Genomic DNA, 20,674 nt, shown 5'->3' on the forward strand with positions numbered 1-20,674 from the left:
TCAGTTTTCAGAGGATTTCGGTTTTCGGAAGTGCGGAAAAAGGATACACTATCCCTTATCCGAAAGGGTGGGGGGGGTCGGGGGGGGGGATAAAAGAATATCGGACAGGCCGCTGCAGCTATCGGACGGGCCGCTGTATTGTTGGGTTCACTCTCCCGATATACCTCCTTCACACTGCCCGGCTCGGCCTGCAATCTCCTACCCAGGAGGGAACTCAGTGACCCTCTGCCCTGCTCAGCGTAAGTCGTGCGCCACTCTGGTCATGTCATGCGCACGACTTACGCTGAATGAAAAAACCTTCGGTTTTTAGAGGGTTTCGGTTTTCGGAAGTTCGGATAAAGGGTAGTCTACCTGTATTGAACAATTCTGATGGGAAAATAATGGGGACACAACAGAAATTGACTATTTTATAATAAAAAAGCAAAGTAAAGTTATTACATGTACTTGTAGCATATTTTGCTGAATTTTATCAGTATCTATGTTTCAATTAGATCTATTGCTTCAAGTTAGTGGAAGAATCAAAATAGATAATGAGGACAAATGGAAAATCTTTATTAAGAGGGAAGGGTAAGTCCCTATTTTGTTTCACAAGGACTGGAAACTATTTGTGTCCTACTTGGCAATGCAACTAGTTTCAGAAGTTTCACCTAACTTACTTAAGGTCTTTGAAGTCTAGAATGTCACTGCTTTTTTTGTTCCTTCAAAATTGTGCCCAGGAAGTCATTACTGCACATGATAGAGCAGGTGAGTTCAATTAGATTAATTTTCATGCATGAAGTTAGAAAATAAAAAGTTAAACAAAATGCTGCATACTGTACCTGCAATTTAGATGCATTTTCAGAAGGGAAAATTATGTAAAAGAATCTCCCAGGACACCTCTGGGAGCAGAATTTCAGCTTCTCTTTCTTTTATGTGGAAGATTTATCTTCCTTACCAACATCCAGCCCTTGCATCTACACTGTTCTTAGGATAGGGAGGTCCATTCTTCAGGTATCTCTATGAATGTCATTACTGTCATTCTTTGTAATCAACCTACCAGGTTCACTTGAGCAGTACAGATACTCGCTACACAGTGGTCATAACTTACCCTCTAGGAAAAGGATGAGTATGAATGTCAGTTAAGATTCAGATCTTTCAGTCTCATCCAGTGTTTTAATACAGTAGCTGGTCATCCCTGACCTTAATATTAATTAAAATTGGCTTGGAGCTGTTCTTCAATATTTTCTTTTTTGTGCCTTAACGCATGCAGTATTTTCAATTTGTTACTTGTTTCTTAAATGCTAACTATTGCTTACCCCAAAATGTGCCCCCGTTTTTGTTTTGTATTTTTGCAACCTATGCATAAGTGTAAAAATGAGACTTCTCTCATCTAAAGACTCTCGAAGATGCGTACACGTTATTTAAACGACATGGCAGATTTAGTCCATCTTCAACATGTCAGATCTACAGCTGTGACTTTGACAAGTATCAGCTCAGTAGATTCATTCAACTCTTTAACAGAATGCTCCACCAACTGCTGACAGTCCTTCCATGGGGCACATTTTAGTGATGAACATTCGCCTCCCCTACTGTGACTCAGTCCTGCATGGCAGCATGCAGCATTGTAGAAACACAGAATTGGTTAGCTATGTATGAAAGTGTCTTCCATCTATTTATGAATAGCCAGCCTGCATATAAATGGCTTGTGAAAAGCAAATATATATATGCCTTCAGTAATAACTTGTGATCCTTTCCTTGACTTCTCTTTAAACATACTGCTGTAGGGCAGAAGCCTCAACTGGTTCTGACAAGTCAGAAGCAATGTCTGTTTACTTTATTCATACTATTTCATTAAGAGTGGAATGTGGCCTAACAAAAGGGTTGTGGCTCTGTAAGGTGTTACTGTGTTCACTGTGGGTAAGGTTTTCATAGGACTACTCAAAATGGGTGATGCCATGGTTATTCTGAAGCAATAACTTGAAAAAGAACCCCTTTTCTAGTCATTTTAATTTGGATTTAAGTCTTTGGTAAATGACTGCTATTTACTAAACAGATTACCAGAAAGAAAAGATTACAGAATATTGCCATTTCACCAAATATATATCGTTTTTCAATCCTTAACTATATAATACACACACTAGCTGAACTTAGCATTAGATGTATGAACATATGGCAATAGTTTTGCTTTATCCATCAACAACTCTGAATTAAAAATATATATATGTATGCATGCTTTAGCCAGATGTTTACACTGTTAATGTAGAGGCTTCATAGTCAACCCTGGGTGACATGGTAGATGAGCATTGCTTTTCATCTTTGTGAGCATCATTCAAATCCAGCCTGAGCATGTAGGATAAAGGTGTCCTTTGACCGAAGGCTACTGAATCCCAAGTGGAATTAGTTTGGCCAGATTAGTTATCTGCAGCCAAAACACACAGCGGTCTTTAATTCAGCTCTAAATTGGTAATCAACTGTTAAACAGTTGCAAGGATAGAGCATTTGGTGAATGGTAGTATAATAAAAAGAGAGAGGGGCTTGTTTAAAATTGGGTTTAAGCTGCATTGTTGGAACAATAAAAGGTACTCATAATACTGTATGTGCAACCTGCCACGCAGGAGTGAGCTCCAGAGTAGCTCCTAAATCAGTCTGAATTTGCTCATTCAGATCTATTCATGGTTTCTTCCCCCTTGCAAATTTGTTCAGTTCATACATCACTTTTGGTTATCCCAAATAAGTACAATGATGCACATTGTGACCGGTAATACTGTAAATAATCAAAGTATGAATCTGAACTTTGTATTCAGATTCCCCTTACATGCTGATTCCTAATGCCAGTCATTGAATATAAAATGGAAAATGTTGCTATCTTGTGCATTAGCATTTCTTTCTAAATTGAATACAAATACCTATAGGAAAAACTGCTTGTGTGTTACAGCATCAACCAACCAACTAAACTTTACTTTTTAGTCGTAGAGAAATGGCACAGATGCATTCTTTTTCCACAAACTATTTATCAGAAACAGACCAAAGACTTAATTATTGATGGAATACAGTAGTTTGACAAGAGCCTGCCATTTTTGCAAACACTGACAGCAAGATTGAATTCTGTGATTCTTCAGTCTGGCCTTGGCAACACTTATAATTTATACTTCCTTTCTTTTAGATACGATATTGAATGTTTTCTTCTTTGTACTTACTATAGAATGCAGTGCGCCATAATCTTAGTCTTCACAAGTGTTTTGTTCGAGTAGAAAATGTTAAAGGGGCAGTATGGACAGTGGACGAAATAGAGTTCCAAAAACGAAGGCCACAAAAGATCAGTGGGTATGTCCACCATGTTTGATTGCTTGAACCTCCTAGCATAGCTAGCTCCCATGTAGTTTAACCTACAGCTTATGGCTGCTTGCAGGTGATGGAGGGGAGGGTGTCGCTTGGTTATATTCTTGCTATCTAGGAAAATGTGGGGCATGGAAAGCAAGTGCTTTGTCACAGGGTCCTTTCCCCTTGTTTTCCAGTCTGTGTATGCCATGGTGCCCACCCCGTGTCCTTTCCATCTGCTTGCCTAGTGTTCTGCATCATATGCTTCTGCTTGCAGGCTACACATATTAACCCCACAAACCATTTGCTTATTTCATTTTTTTTCTCCTTTCCCTTACCCAACCCTTGTGTGTGATTTTTTGTTCTCTTCCCAAATCCCATTGCCCTTGTTTGTCTTTCCATCGCATCTGCTTGACTGCTGCTATAATTCCAGGGTGCCATACGCACCAATTTGTCACTGCATAAGTGCTTTATCAGAGTAGAGGATGAGTTTGGGTCCTTTTGGACTGTTGATGATGAAGAATTTAAACGTGGTCGCCACATTCAACGAGGCCGTCCTCGAAAATACTACCCTGATGAAAGCTTTGATGAACAATTTGCACAGTAAGAGCTTTTGCTTGCTACTATTTTGCTTCTGCTTTGCATTGCATGGTTACCATCTGTCAGATTGCCCTGAGTATTAATATGTTAAATAAGAATAACTCATTCTTTACTGTAACATATTTTGTTGAATTAAAGCTGCGGATCCTTTTATTGACCAAATTGCAATTTATTCAAAATGCAGTGTTCCTATAACAAATCGAGCTCTATTTTAGAAAATCTTTCCAATAATTGGTTAAAAAGAAGGTTCAGGTCACATCATGAATTTTTGTTCCAAACTCAACCCTGCAGCCCATTATTATAACTGCTGCCCTTTATAATTTACAATGTGATCACAAGAATCTAATGCATCACTCAAGAAGAATTTCATGAGGAGCTCTTAAGAATCCTACAATCCTTATAACTGAATATTGACATAGACATAATTTGGTCTTTGTTTTGCGAATGATTACTAGAAAAACTGGTCTATATGGATGAAGCAAGACAAAAATCTATTAAAAATGTAAAATCACGAGAGCAATGTACTTCACAAATATTTTAACTTGTACCAAACATCCATCATGAAAAATGCTGCACAAAGGTTCCAACATATGTATTATCCCACTTCAAATGTGAAAATTAACAATTGTACAGTATTGTACAGTAAGTGTCATTTTCACCCAGTGCAAGGGTTCAACTCTGATAGAATTCGAGCTCAGAACAAAGCAACATCTCCTATATCCATGTTCCCCACAATGTTGTACAAAGTAAAAAATTCAAATACTTAATCTACCATAATCATGATGGCAACTTAACAATTCATCAAGATTATTAGGCCAACACAATCACACATCACTCTAAACTAAACCTAAAGGATTCAGCAACTTCATTCATCAAGCAGAGACTTCCCTATTGCCAAACATGCTTGTAGCATTGAGCTGTGCTGATCCAAATATCATAATTCAACTGGTCTGCTAGATGACACCACAACTTCTCACATTAAAACTACTGTTCCAATAATTCCAAGTGAATTCTTTACAAATTCACTGGTTTCATTGCAATACAGAGAGGTTATACACAGTAGAATTAGCAATCAAAGTTACAGCATAGTAATGGAAAAGATTGTTTGATTTATCTTGTGTCCCCATGCAGCAAAATATCAATTACATTTATGCTTATTTTCAGTGCAGATGGATGGGTGGGAGGGAGACGTTCTGGAAAGATAGAATCCTGGAATAATCTCATATTAGAGTATTCAACTCCTAACCAGATGTACGAAATTCAAATTGCAGTAGAACGTAGTGACACTTATTGGATGAGCTTCACAACATTTCAGTCCGACTACTGCATGGAGTAGTTTAGGGTAGTGGAGGATTCCACTTTGGGGGAAGGAAAAACTGCCATTGGCAGTCATGCCTCTCTTAACTGCAACTCCTTTGGTTGATTGTGTAGGATACCACAGCCCACCCCCTCCTGCCCTGCTGGCTGAAAAATTCAGCATGTGGTTGTAGTAGCAGATGACTTAAAAGGGGAAAAATGAGGGCATAGTATAAATAGGTGTAGGCCAGGGGATACATTCTTATTTGACAAGATGTTGGAATAAGATGATAACCGGAACCTTTTCTTTAATATTTTAAAGTCTTTATGATATACAATCAGTCCATTCCAAACAGTGAAAAAATACTCTGCCTCAATGCATATTTCAACTACAAATACAAAAGAGTTTTGTGTCCAGACAGATATAAATGAGGCTGGTGTGTAATCTAATTGTTTCAAACTTGAATGGAGCCGCCTTATTATCCTATCACTTTGCTCTTTCTTCACATATTTAAAAAAAAATTGTGCTGTCCTTATGGCTCACTCGTAAATGCCTGCATGATGTGGTACCGAGCAGACAAGGAAGGTCCTAAATTAACTTCTTAATTGTGTATTGCAGCTGATATTGGGCAGTGGTATGGGTGTGAAAATATTACCTAGTTTAGGGTGCAGATAAATGGGGGCATGTGTATGAACATCAGTGTTGCCAGACCACAGCATCGTTCCCCAGTCCCATGTTTCTGCCGTATTGCAGCAACTCCCAGTTCTGCCAAATCCCAGGACCCTCTCTTTTGTATTTTGAGACTTCAGAACCCCCTCTACTTCTAAACTCCACAATGACTTCAGTCCTGGAAACTCTCAGCACCTCCACTACAATGGTTCCAAGCTCCACCATTCTTTACCCAATGCTGTCAAGCCCAGGGCCACCTGCAATGCTACCTAAACCCAGGACCTCCCCGTCCCAATCCTGCCAAACCCCCAAAATTCCACCCCATCCGCCACTGCCAGTGGCAGCTAAATGCCTGGTGTAGCCCTGTCATATTTCTTTTGATCCTTGGCTTCCAAAAAGGTGAGATTAAAATTGGATACCTAAGTATTATAATAACTAAAAGAATCAAGGCCACTGATTCACATGTTTTACAGGAAAATGGGCACAATATCAAAATGTAATTCCCAAAGCACCAGTAAAAAAAATTACATATTGACGTATTCAATCACTGTAAATTAGTGGCCCTCATAATGATACATGATATGTTACATGGTATAATATCCCTTCCAACTGATCGTGATCAATGTCATGGGAGATCTACTCATGTGTGCCCACTTGTGTATATGTATATAATGTTATTTTATATATTTGTGTATATACACACCTTCAAGCCAAAGTCACTTTTCTTGATTATAGCATCTTAGCAAAATTCTAATTAAACTATGGTGATACATAGCCTACATGTAAATTCTCTGCCCCCGTCTTAATCTTCATCATCCCTATTCTTGCATGTATCTAAGTACTATTCTTATTGCATTCATTTCCTGCCAGTTATCTTCTCTTGCAATGTCTCACCTGCTTAATATCTGTTTCTTGCAGTATTCTTTCTCATTCTCTTTATATCCTTTCTCATTTCACTTTTATAAGCCTGGTTAATCTAATACTCTCCTTAATCTTATTAATTTGCTTGCCAAAAGGCCAAGATAATAAGCGGGCTCCACCTTGTATCCTTTGCACTCAATAAAAAGACATCCAGCAGCTTTAAACTCTGAGCCACAATAATTATTACCCATCATCTCCAAACTTTTTTGAATGGTTGCAAGATCTAGAAACTGTACATTGTTTCTGTAAATCATGTCTTTGAATAGTATCAGCAGGAATTCCTGATAAAATTGTACACGTCTGCTATTTTTACTTTGAATTGTATGCATTTGGATATAGTGCCACTTTATTTTGGCACATTACTTTGAATCAAATTATATAGGGATTAAATAGGATTATATTTTGTTCTATGTCTAAATCAAAGATCTACAGAGACAAATCCATTTACTGAATGATATCCAAATAAGTTATTAAATTAATATATTTTGTAGTTTGATTTAAAAAAAACTTTTAAAAGCATATTTTTAAAAATCCTGCTTTAAATGGACCCAGAAGCATTAAAGTAACTTTGAATTCAAATTAATCAGTTAAAAAAATGGAAATGTCAGTTAAAAAGCTTCTTTCAATTTTGAGACCAGTTTAAAAGTATTTTTCTCTGTTAGAAGAATGGAGCCTAATACACTAATACCTGCAGTATGTCAGTTACTAACCCATAGTGAATTGTGAATATTACTTATCTTTTTCTTTCCTATACACAGCAATCCTTCTATTATAAAAAATATACAGACCAGCCTTGCATACGGATCACCACTTAATGCTGCTTTACAGGTAAGATCAACAAATGCATTCAGTCTGCAAAGTTCACAGTACCCAGATCCCTTACTCACTCCACAATGAGTCTTTCACTAATTAGATATTAAAATTTAATTTCTTTAAAACTTTTTAAGTGCATAAAGCATTAAAGCCCCAGGGCAAACACATTGTAAGCCACTAGAGCATTAGCTGGTTGTTTTGCATTTTGAATATTGTGGCAAAAATTAAAAGTTCACTTATTAATATTTATCAGTGGTATAATAATTTCCACCATCTTATTTCAGAAATTTGCTTGAGGCAAAAGAACTATAAGTGTAATTACTCCAGCACAACTATTAATGACTGAATGATGGGATGCAGTGTCACATGACCCCCTATTGTTACTGGCGTTATAGAACAAACACTAAGACAGCATGAATTCTGCTCAGTCTCTGTTATCATTAACATCATTTGTATTTTCAGAAATCAGACGGTTCAATTCAGTTGGGAATTTTTGCATTTATATCTTCTCTTTCACTGGTGTAGTTCATTCAACCACTTTCAGCTGGAAGGGTGGCCACCCAGGTAATGGATCTTCTCCACCCGCAGCGCCCTGTGATCATTCATGGCATGAGGTGCGATTGCAAGTGGGGCAGGTCACGTCCTGCCAGATTTTCCTTGCCCTAAATTGGAACACTTCACCATTGTACAACATGATTAAAAACTGACAAACTCACCTAGCTGAGGCAGACTAGTTGACATAAGACAACAAGCAAGAGACCACTTCACGTGGTAATTTCTTTCATTGCAATTTTAGGGCTTTAGCAAGCTATTAACAATTAGACTTTCAAAAGAAACCTTTATTATTACTTTTCTAACTAGAGGCGGCGTTAAGACCGTGCAACTCGTGCAATTGCATTGGGGCTGCGATCCAGTTGGGCCTCGAGCAGATCCAGCCAGCAGGACCCCTTCTCAGTTTGGAGTGCCAATGCACAAATGTGGTTGGCCCTAGAACCTGTAAACCATGCAGCCCAAGAGAGAATCCCCAATCCTGGTTACACACTTCATCCTGTCATACATGTCATGCAGCTCCACAGGGGCTTCCCCACCGACAGTCGTGTGAGGGCGAGCCCTCCTGTTCATGTGTTTGTGCAACTCATCAGTATGTCTAGTAAAATGTACGGGCCCCAAACCAAACTTTTGCATGGGATCCCTGCAATTCAAACACCAGTCCTGTTTCTTAACATATATTTGCCAAGATGCAAATAAATATTATGGTCAGTAAAATGCATTAATTTAAGTAAGCAACATGCATGTATACAAATGTTATTTACAATGTACATAATGTATCTGTAGTGTTTTGATTATCTAAGCATGTGTTGACCTCTAACAATGAAAAAATGAGAAAGAATGTTAATAGGTGCCTTGAAGGACAATAGTAAATACCATTTGCTGTCGGCTTACAATCTCTAGAGACACATGAAACAGTTTTAAAGCTTGTTTTATCTTGCAGAAGGTATAAAAATTGCAAGCAGTTTTGTAGCTTTTTATATATTATGAGCCGTAGAGGCATAAAATAATGCTGCCAGCAATCGCCAACTTCCATGCATATCGTCATGGTATTTAACCAATGGGTAATCATAACATTTAACATACTCGTATTTATAAAGAGCAAATATATTTACATTTCACAGCGCCAGAGACCCGGGTTCGAATCCGGCCTCGGGCGACTGTCTGTGTGGAGTTTGCACATTCTCCCCGTGTTTGCGTGGGTTTTCTCCGGGTGCTCCGGTTTCCTCCCACAGTCCAAAGATGTGCGGGTTAGGTTGATTGGCTATGATAAATTGACCCTTAGTGTTAGGGGGATTAAATACGTAGGGATAGGGTGGGGTATGTGTTGGTGTAGGGGTTACGGGGATCGGGTGGGATATGTGTCGGTGCAGGCTCGATGGGCCGAAATGGCCTCTATCTGCACTGTTGTGATTCTGTGAATTCTGTGAAAAAAAAAAAAATATATATAGTGGGCATCTAGTTGAAAACATTGAATGGAATATATATATATATGCATATTAATAATAGACATATAATTGGAAAGTGTTGGAAAAAATATTCAGTAATAAAAGTGAATTTGTGAGCGTGAAGTAGCACATTGAAACCCAACATGTTTTCCCATAAAGTGAAAGGCCATGGTTTAGATCCGCATTCCTGTACACAGTGAGTTCCTAATCTCAACCTTGTCACATAGGCTGATATTGCCAATGCATGTTCCTGGCGGGTGAGGTTCTGCTCCAGGAGTGCACGTTTGTAAAATTGGCCCTTACATTTTCTTCTATTAATCTGTCATTATAAATGAGTGACAGGTCATTAAAAACCAAATTTAACTTTATTCACAAAGGCAAGTGTAACCCAGTTTCCATCCCATGAGGACAGAGAGGAGGTCATCCCTGTGCACTTAGCTGAAGATGATATGTGGCACAGGGAGAACCTAAGAAAGGGAAGAGGAGAACTTTTATTAGAAGAAAACCTTACAGTTAGTCCTTTGTTAGCTTGTACTGAAATCATATTTGGAGAATGTGCAGTTGATAGTGTGATCCCCTAACCCTGTATCTTGGCATACTGAGTATTGTGTCATTTAATGGTTGGATATGGGTTCTTTAATTTCTGGACATGGTGTGGGCTTGTAGTTGCATTCCAAATGCAGTGTGAGCAGCAGACAAGGTGGCACCTTTGCTGAGCAAGAGTGGAAAATTAAAGGCGAATCAATCTGAGCCTCATGCAGGCAACTACTATTGAGTGTTGCAACCTGAAGCCAAGCAGCAGAGGGTTAAAAAGAATTAGGTGGTGAACTTTCGCATGGAATTTCTGTGGCTCTCCTATTGAAGTTCGGGCAGATGAGTGGGAGAATCCCTGGAGAAATTCACCCCCTAAAGTTTAGGAGGAGTTACCTTTGGAACTTGTGATTTGGTGGTGCCGACCTTGGTTTTTAAAACCATAAAGGAACAAAAGAAATAGGAGCAGGAGAAGGCCATTCAGCTCCTCTAGCCTGCTCCGCCATTCAATAAGATCATGGCTGATCTTTTACCTCATCTCCACTTTCCTACACTATCCCCATATCCCTTGATTCCCTTAATATCCAAAAATCTGTTGATTTCTGTCTTGAATATACTCAACAACTGAGCCTCCACAACCCTCTGGGGTAGAGAATTCCAAAGATTCATCACCCTCTGAGTGAAGAAATTTCTCCTCATCTCAGTCCTAAATGGCCGACCCCTTATTCTGAAACTGTGACCCCTGGTTCTAGACTCCCCAGCCAGGGGAAACATCCTCCCTGCATCTACCCTGTCAAGCCCTGTAAGAACTTGGTATGTTTCAATGAGATCACCTCTCATTCTTCTAAACTCCAGAGAATATAGGCCTAGTCTACTCAATCTCTCCTCATGGGACAATCCCCCCATCCCAGGAATCAGTCTGGTGAACCTTCGTTGCACTCCCACTATGGCAAGTATATCCTTCCATAGGTAAGGAGACCAAAACTATACACAACACTCCAGGTGTGGTCTCACCAGGGCCCTATATAATTGCAGCAAGACGTCTTTACTCTTATACACAAATCCTCTTGTAATAAAGGCCAACATACCATTTGCTTTCCTAATTGTTTGCTGTACCTGCATGTTAACTTTCAGTGATTCGTGTACAAAAACACCCAGGTCCCTCTGAACACCAACATTTCCCAATCTCTCACCATTTAAAAAATGCTTTGCTTTTCTATTTTTCCTACCAAAGTGGATAACATCACATTTCTCCACATTATATTCCATTTGCCATGTTCTTGCCCACTCACTTAGCCTGTCTATATCCCCTTGAAGCCTCTTTGCATACTCCTCACAACTTACATTACCACCTAGCTTTGTATCATCAGCAAACTTGGATATATTACATTTGGTCCCCTCATCCAAATCATTGATACAGATTGTGAATAGCTGAGGCCCAAGCACTGATCCTTGCGGTACCCCACTAGTTACAGCTTGCCAACCCGAAAATCACCCATTTATTCCTACTCTCTGTTTTCTATCCATTAACCAATCCTCAATCTATGCTAGTACAGTATATTACCTCCAATCCCATGAGTCCTAATTTTGTTTAATAACCTCTTTTGTGGCACCTTATCGAATGCTTTCTGAAAATCCAAATACACTGGCCTAGAAATTGAGTGGGCTTAGCGCCCAATTAGTGGCGCTAGAGGGCCTTGTGCCGGACTTATAGCCGTTTTGCAAATTGACTTGGGCCTTACCATCGGCGTTAGCCGGTAGCGCTGCGCCGGCACCGATGACGTCATCGGTGTGCGCAGCGTCCCGGTTGCCGTGGTAACCCGGCCCCAAGCCCAAATTCAGTTGCGCCCGCCTCGCCCGTGGCAGGCGCAACTAACGAATGTGAAAAGTGTTCTTACACGCCTTTGCGCCGGCGCATAAAGGTGGAGCGGCGGCCGGCCGCGTTCCCGGCGGCCGCCTGCCCGCACCTCCCTTCCCGGACTCCTGCATCACCCCCCCCGCGGCCCTGATGAGTGTGTGCTGCGAGCCCGGCACTTCCCCGAGGTGCCGGGCTCAGATGTCGGGGGAATCCGCCGGACAGTTGTCGGCTGCAGGCAGCTCCTCCTTAACAGAAGGAGGAGGCCTGCAGTTCCCCAGCCTGCCGCACCGCATCGGGTGCCGCAGCGGGGGATTAGCGCCAGGAAACCCAATTCAACGCCCGTTTTCAGGCGCTAAAACCCTCCTTTAGCGCCCGCCGCCCTCTGGGGCCGGCGCAACCGAATTTTCGTCGGGCGCTACCGCATTAACGCTGGCGCAAAATTTCTGGCGCTACAGCCCTGGCGAGCCCACAACCCAATTTCTAGGCCACTATATCCACTGGTTCCCCCTTATCTATTCTGCTAGTTAGAACCTCAAAAAAACTCTTAACAGATTTGTCAAATATGATTTCCCTTTCATAAGTCTGTGTTGACTCTGCCCAATTCTATTATTATTTTCTAAGGGATACAAATTGGGTAGCACCCTGGACGCTACGTTCGCCGGGAAAGTTAGCGCCCCCGCGGCCAATTTTCCCAGGTCACGCCCCGAGAGGGAGGAGGGACGTTACTGGAAGCGCCCAATGTCCCTCTTGGGGCGCTGAGCCAAACTGTGGCACGTCGCGCCACGGTACTGCAGGCCTTCCTCCCCTTATTAAAGGGGAGGGGCCTGGCGCAGCGCCTCCCAGCACCCAGCTGGGACACCAGGGATCGGGAGTGCCAGCAAACAAGCCCAGCACTCAAGAGGAGTGCCGGGCTCACGGAGAGCAGCCAGCACCCTGCGGGGGGAGGGGGGGGGTGCTTCACGGGGGCCGGGGACAGCAATGGGGGCAGGTGCTGGCAGGCGGCCAGCAGCAAAAATGGCCGCCCGCCACCTCCCCTTTAACTAGCGCCGCCCCGGCCGCAGGTAGGTCCCCCCTGACTCCGACGGTAAGTTGGGGGGCGCCACCCAATTTTGCAGCGGGGGTGCGAGCGGGATGCTGTGCACAGCGATGATGTCATTGCCGGCAGTGCAGTGCCGTGCGATGCTAACAGCGCCGCCGCTAACCTCCCGCTGAATTTCACTGGGGGGCGTTATCGGCACCGCACCCAGGCGCTAGTTGATTTGTGCCCCGTTAGCACCCTCAGGGCGCTAACGGGAGGTGCAAATAAACCGAATTTAGCCCTCCACGTGTCCTGTTACCACGTCCTTAAAAATAGATTCGAGCATTTTCCCTACTACTGATGTCAGGCTAACTAGTCTGTAGTTTGCTGTTTTCTCTCTCCCACCTTTCTTAAATAGGGGTTACATTTGGGTTACATTTGCTACCTTCCAATTTGCAGGAACCATTCTAGAATCTATGGAATTTTGGAAGATGACAGTCAATGCATCCACTATCTCTATAGCCACCTCTTTAAAACCCTAGGATGTAGGCCATCAGGTACAGGGGGTTTATCGGCTTTCAGTTCCATTAATTTCTCCAGTACTATTTTTTTACTAATACTAACTTATTTCAGTTCCTCATTCTCGCTAGACAAAACTAGAATAGGGCTAACTTCAATGGGATGTGAAAGGATCTAGCAAGGTTAAATGGAACCAAAGACTGACAGGAAAAACTGTAACGGAACAATGGGTGATCTTTAAGGAGGAGATGTTCCAAGTACAGGCTAGGTACATTCCAACAAGAGGGAAGGGTAAGGGAACCAAAGCAAGGGCTCCTTGGATGACAAGGGAGATTGAGAAGATGATGAAACAAAAAAAGAGGGTGTGTGATGAATGTCAGGTGAATTCTTCAAGGGAGAACCAGACCAAATACAGTAAGTTGAAAGCGGAAGTGAAGATGAAAATAAGATTGGCAAAGAGAGAATATGAGAGTAGAATGGTGGTTAACATAAAAGGGAACCCAAAAATCTTCTACCGGCATGTAAACAGTAAGCGGGTAGTAAGAGGTGGGGTGGGGCCTATTAGGGACAAAGAAGGTGACATATGCTTAGAGGTGCAGGGCAAGGCTAGAATACTCAATGAGTACTTTGTATCGGTGTTTACTAAGGAGGTGGATGCTGACAAAATATCCGTAGAAGTGGAAAAGGTAGAAGCAATGGAAAGGGTGAAAATTGATAGACAGGATGTACTAGAAAGACTGGGTATGCTTAGAGTGGATAAGTCGCCTGGTCCAGATGGCTTGCATCCCAGGTTGCTAAGGGAATTGGGGGAGGAGATAGCGGAAGGGCTTGCCATAATTTTCCAATCTTCTCTAGATGCGGGGGAGGTGCCTGAGAATTGGAAAGTGGCAAATGTGACACCATTGTTCAAGAAAGGGTGTGAGGATAAAACCGAGTAACTACAGACCGGTCAGTTTAACATCAGTGGGTAAAGTTTTAGAAACAATAATTAAGGAAAAAATTAACAGGCACTTGGAGAGGTTCAAGCTAATTAAGGAGAGCCAACACGGATTTGTAAAAGGCAGATTGTGTTTGACTAATCTAATTGAATTTTTTGATGAAGTAACAGGGAGGATTGATGATGGGAATGCATTGGATGTTGTCTACATGGATTTTAGGAAGGCATTTGACAAAGTAATACATAGAAGGCTGGTTAGCAAAATTGAGGCTCATGGAATAGGTGGGTCAGTGGCAGCTTGGCTAAGGAATTGGCTTAAGGACAGAAAACAGCAAGCTATGGTAAATGGCTGTTTCTCAGACTGGAGGATGGTAGACAGTGGTGTTCCCCAAGGGTCAGTGCTGGGGCCACTGCTTTTTTTGATATATATATATAAATGAGCTGGATATTGGAATACAGAGGAGAATTTCTAAATTTGCTGATGACACCAAACTTGGTGAGGATGGTTCCAATCGACTGCAACAGGACATAGAAAGGCTAGCAGAATAGGCAGACAAGTGGCAGATGGAATTTAATACACAGAAGTATGAGGTGATGCATTTTGGCAGAAGGAGCAGGGAGAGGCAACATACACTTAATGGCACAGTTTTAAAGAGTGTGCAGGGACAGAGGGACCTGGGAGTTATTAACATGCATAAGTCCCTGATGGTGGTGGGACATATTGAGAGAGTGGTTAGCAAAACATACTTGGGCTTCATAAATAGAGGTATTGAGTCCAAAAGTAGAGGTATTGAGTACTAAACCGGAGAAGTTATGCTGAATCTTTATAAAGCGCTGTCCAGTTCTGGTCACCACACTTTAGGAAGGATGTGAAGGCACTTGAGAGGGTGCAGAGGAGATTTACCAGAATCGTTCTGGGGATGGGGGATCGTAGCTACAAGGACAAGTTGGAGAAGCTGGATTTGTTTTCATTAGAGCAAAGGAGGTTGAGGGGTGTATTGATAGAGGTGTACAAGATTATGACGGGTTTGGATAGGCTAGACGGGGAAAGGCTGTTCCCACTAGTTGATGGTACAAGGACTAGGGGACACAGATTTAAGGTTTTCGGCAAGAGATACATGGGAATGTGAGGAAAAACTTTTTTACGCAGCGAGTGGTGAGGCCCTGGAACTCGCTGACGACGGAAGTGGTGGAAGTGGAGACACTCGGGGAAAAATTCAGCTGGTTTGTGCCTCCCGTTAGCGCCCTAAGAGGGCGCTAACATGGGGCGCAAAGCAACTAGCGCCCGGGCGCGGTGATATCTGCGCCTCTCGCAAAATTGACCAGACATTTTGCAGCGGCGCTAAACAATACCGCCCGGTCTCCTGCGCACGCAGATCTTGACGTCATTCGAGAGTGCAACGCCCTTGTGATGCCCCGGGACGGAAATTGAGCGGCGACCCCTCCTTTCCGCCTGGCGCAACCAGCGACAGGTAGACTGGAACACTTCCCAGTCGCTGTGGGGCTGGGGGGCTGCTATTTAAAGGGGGCCTCTTCCTGGCTTTTGTGTGGTAGCCATTTTTGCACCACTCGTTCTGAAAGAGAGAGAGAGATTTTGAGAGAGAGAAAGAGAGACTTCTGCATTGAGTCAACGCTGTCTGAGGTAGTTTTGGCTTCTGACCATAACTTTGCAGGTACTTTGGTTTTTGACCTTCATTTTGCCTGGATACTATGGGGGCTGCAATGGATGGGGACATCGCTCTTCTCCATCACATTCGGAGGGCACAGAGTCGCAGAGAGAGAGTGGCAATCATGGCCAGATGGAGGAGGGCCAACAGGCCTCTGTACAGGAGACCTTACCCTCCCGGGGTATTTCGCCAACAGGTCTCCTACATTAATATGTCTGAGGAGCAGTGTTTGCGAAGGCTGCACTTCAGCAAGGAGGTGGTCACTGAGCTCTGCCACCTGCTTCAGCCAGATCTGCAGCCTCAACTGAGGAGCAGGACGTCTCTGTTGGTGGCAGTGAAGATAACAGTGGCTCTCAACTTTTATGCCACCGGCTCATTTCAATCAGCTACTGGGGACATCGCCAATATCTCCCAGTTCGCGGTGCATTGCTGCATCCGTCAGGTAACAAATGCCCTCTTTAAAAGGAGACGAGAGTACATCTCTTTCCCCATGACCCCGGACAAGCAGCATGAACGCGCAATGGGCTTTGCGATGATAGCGGGCTTCCCCATGGTGCAGGGCGCCATTGACTGCAAGCATGTGGCTTTGCGTGCGCCGCAAGAGAATGCTGAGGATTTCTGCAACCGAAAAGGCTTCCATTCCTTAAACGTTCAGTTGGTCTGTGACCACAGACAGCTGATACTCACTGTCAATGCCCACTTTCCTGGCAGCAGCCACAATGCCTTCATCCTGCGCCAGACTTCTGTGGCATACCTTTTCCAGTCACTGCATCACCCAGGTGGTTGGCTTCTCGGGGACAAGGGATATCCTCTGTGCACCTGGCTGATGACACCGCTCCGTACGCCCAACACCCCTGCTGAGCTGCGATACAATGAGAGCCATCAAGCTACCAGGAACATCGTTGAGCACACAATCGGCGTGCTCAAGCAACGGTTCCACTGTCTGGACCATTCTGGAGGAGCCCTTCAGTACTCGCCTGAGCGAGCCTCCCACTTCGTTGTTGTGTGCTGCATGCTGCATAACCTGGCAATCCTCAGGACCCAGCCAATGCCACCAGGCATTGGAGCACCACCAGAGGAGGAGGAGGAGGAAGATGAGGAGGATGATCATCAGCAGCACCAAGGCGGGAGGGAGGTACACTATGTACAAAGTGAAAGGGCCGTCCGTTAAAGGCTCATAGCAAGTCACTTCTAGGCCCCTTCTGAGGAAATGGCTTCTGCCATTCAAACAATGAATGAAACCATCCCGCAAACCCTAAGCCGGTCAAGGCAACAATGATTGCAAAGACCAAACATGTACATTTTGAATACAGAAACTTATTTATTTTACAAACTCTGTGTGTCTCATTTCCACAGGACAAACTAATAGAAAGAAACACAAAAAAAAACAGTCATTAACATAACTGGCTCTCACAACCTGGAGACAATGTCCAAAACAGTTTTAAAAATTTGACCACGAACCTCGGGCTTTAATAAAACAATGAACAACATTTTGTCACAACTCCTACTTTTTTCCCATCGAGGGTGATCTGCTTCCCTTGCGAAATTCCCCCCTTCCCACCCTGCAGCTCCTCCGTAATGGGACCCCAGTGGCTGGAGCAAGGCTGGTGGAAGGCTGCTGATTGTCACAACCTGAGACTGCAGATGCCCTTGAAGGACGGTCTCGACCAGCTCTGGGCCTAGAGGGCCCAGCTGCAGACTACACCAACTCTGCATGGGTGGCAGCAGTCTGTCTTACAGGCGGTGGCAAGTGCAGTGGTGGCAGCAGCAATGCTGCCATCTTGAGAGAGGACAGCACCTCCCTGCTCGACCGACACACTGGCACTCCCACGTGGCAGCACTTAGCATCCAGAGCAATCTGCTGGAGCACAGATGAGAGCCCCGGGGAAATGTGTCCGAACCAGCGAGGATGGCAGCAGTCAGTGCTCGCGTGGCCTCAATCTGCGTCTGCATGAGAGCAGCCAGTGACTGCATTGCAGCACTTAGCATTTGCATAGTAGCCGCCTGTGCTACAGCAAAGTGCTCCACACTCCTTGACAGTGATTCAATGATTTCAGGCACCCTTGCCACTGCAGCCATGAGCTCAGTGTGCCTGTGCTCTGCCTAGGCACTCATTTCAGCAAGGACCCGCTCCTCCTCTGCGTCCAGTGCAGCAGGACTCGATGGCATACTCTCCCTCCGGGGAGAAGGCCCCCGAGCTTCCCTACCCCCATCGCGTTGCTGCAGCTCGCTGGGTCCTGGAGCTTCACTCTCATCAGACCATTCCCCCCTGCTCCCCTCCAGGGAAGGCGTGTTCCCAGTGTGGGCATGGGCTTCCTCGGTAGAGGGTGGCGCTGATGCTCCGGCTTCCTCTTTCTCCTCGCCTTCAGCTTCACTCCCACTGGCAGCTTGAGGGCCCGTCTCCTCACCTGGTGAATCACCATCTGAAAGCAGGGAGGTACAAGAGTGGCTTTAGCGTGAGGACAGGGTGGCAGCAAGGGAGGCATGAGTGCAGCGATTTAGTGATTTGGATTGAAAGTGTCAAAGGCTGCTGTTGTGAGGAACAAGTGGAAGGAGAGAGGACAAAAAGATGATGACCTTACCATTGCTGTCCAGAACGGGGTCGGCGTCTCCAGTGGCAACGGGACCAATCACCTGGCTTGCCACAATCCTGTGGATGCACACCTCAAGATCGCTGAGGGGTTGCAGCTGAGGCCGCCCTCCACCGGTCCGTTGCTGCTGTCTCCTATTATGAGACAGCTTGGCCTGCAAGAAAAAGGACAGCGTCTGAGTAAATATGCAGCCATGGTCTTGCCTGAAATGCCTCCCATAGTTGAATAACCCTTACTGTATGCAGCCATGGTCTTGCCTGAAATGCCTCCCATACTTGAATAGCCCTTACTGTATGCAAAGTGTGGAATGTGCGTGTGTGTTTGATGAAAGGGCCATAGGTGTTGGATGAGTGTTAGGCATTGGGGCTTTTAAGACCCTCTGGCCATAAAGTGAGGTTGAGACGGAGGGATGGAGAGGTTTTGAAAAAAAGGCACTCGCCCTGACGACCCGAGTGAGGTCATTGAACTTTTTCCTACATTGGAGATGGGTTCTAGGCACCATGCTGCTTGAGGTGACTCTCTGAGCCACCTCCCTCCACTCTCTTCTGTACTCGCGTGGCAAAGGCCTCCTGCCACTCTCTGGGTACAGAATGGATCTTCTGCGCTCCACCGTGCCAACCAGAGCCTCCAAGGCCCGCTCGCAGAAGCGCTGTGCTCGCTCCCTGGCCCTCCATAATGTTTGGCTGCAAGATTTAGCCACAGGTCTGCCCAGGCCGAGATTGAAGGCTCCAATGAGCAGGGTGTGGCTGCAGAGCAAGATCGACCCTCCCCTTTAAGAACTGACCGGCGCCAGTGTGTGTGTTCAATCGCTAACTGGCAGCACCTGCGCTGCGCCCGCCCTCTGAGGTAGCGCTTCGCACCTCGGCCTTAGCGCCTTAAGAGAGGTGTGTAGCGCCTGATTTAGCGCTCCAATCACCTCCAGGGGCGATAAAAGCCAAGTTTGCCGTCAGAGGCGATAATTAGTGCCAGACGCTAAACTTTGCGCACGGCCGCTAATGGCGCCCCAAACAGGGCTATACCGAATTTCTCCCCCTGATCAATGTTTTCTAGGGGAGACTGGATAGGCACTTGAGGGAAAAAAGCTTGCAGGGCTACGGGGATAGAGCGAGGTAATGGGACTGACTGGATTGCTCTATAGAGAGCCGGCATGGACTCGATGGGCCAAATGGCCTCCTTCTGTGCCGTTATGACTCTATGGGGGAAAAATTCAGTTGGTTGCGCCTCCCGTTAGCTCCTTAAGAGGGCGCTAACGGGACGCAAACCAACTAGCGCCCGGGCACGGCACTGCCCACGCCTCCTGCAAAATTCAGTGGGAGGTTAGTGGTGGCGCTAACCGGTAGCGTGCTGCGACGCGCCACTGGCGATGACATAATTGGCGTGCACAGCGCCCTGCTCACGCCCCGGCCACGATCTTCGGGAGCGCACCGACTTACCGCTGGACGCTATGTCCAACGGGGTCGGGGGGGGCGTACCTGCGGCCTGGGAGGCGCAATTTAAAGGCGAGGTGCGGGGTGGCCATTTTTGTTGTTGGCCATCTGCCAGCACCTGCCTGCGCTGCTGTCCCAGACCTCCTGAAACGCCCCCCCTGCGGAGTGCTGGTTGCGCTCCAAGAGCCCGGCACTTCTCGAGTGCCGGGCTCTTTTGCCTGCACTCCCGATCCCCGGGGGTCCAGCTGGGCCCCAGGTCGCGCTGCACAAGGCCCCTCCCCTTTAAGAAGGGGAGGAAGGCCTGCAATACCGCGGCGCGACATGCCGCAGCATATGGCGCTGTGGCACATAACGCCGCAATATTGACTCACAGCGTCCCAAGAGGGATGCGGGGCGCTTCCAGTAGCGCCCCGCTTCCCTCTTGGGGCGCAACCACTCAATTTCCAGCGCGGGGACGCTAATTTTTCTGGTAGCGCCCTGGTGAAGTTAGCGCCCCAATTGGGGCACTACTCAATTTTTAGCCCTATGACCC

The 20,674-nt window shown here is 45.1% G+C and overlaps 1 protein-coding gene across 7 annotated transcripts in view; it reads left to right on the top strand.

Moving 5' to 3' along the window:
• foxp1b (forkhead box P1b) overlaps positions 1-20,674 on the top strand; it is a 581,092-nt gene that overhangs the window by 536,677 nt on the left and 23,741 nt on the right. For all 7 annotated transcript variants that reach the window (XM_086001439.1, XM_086001441.1, XM_086001437.1 and 4 more), the window contains 2 exons: positions 3,182-3,303; positions 7,543-7,612. In XM_086001439.1, the coding sequence (XP_085857565.1) occupies positions 3,182-3,303; positions 7,543-7,612 (192 nt within the window). The remainder of the gene's footprint in view (positions 1-3,181; positions 3,304-7,542; positions 7,613-20,674) is intronic.

Source organism: Somniosus microcephalus, chromosome 11, assembly GCF_052327205.1.
Source record: "Somniosus microcephalus isolate GS21.2 chromosome 11, FLI_Smic_1.0, whole genome shotgun sequence".
NCBI classification, from domain to species: Eukaryota; Metazoa; Chordata; class Chondrichthyes; order Squaliformes; family Somniosidae; genus Somniosus; species Somniosus microcephalus.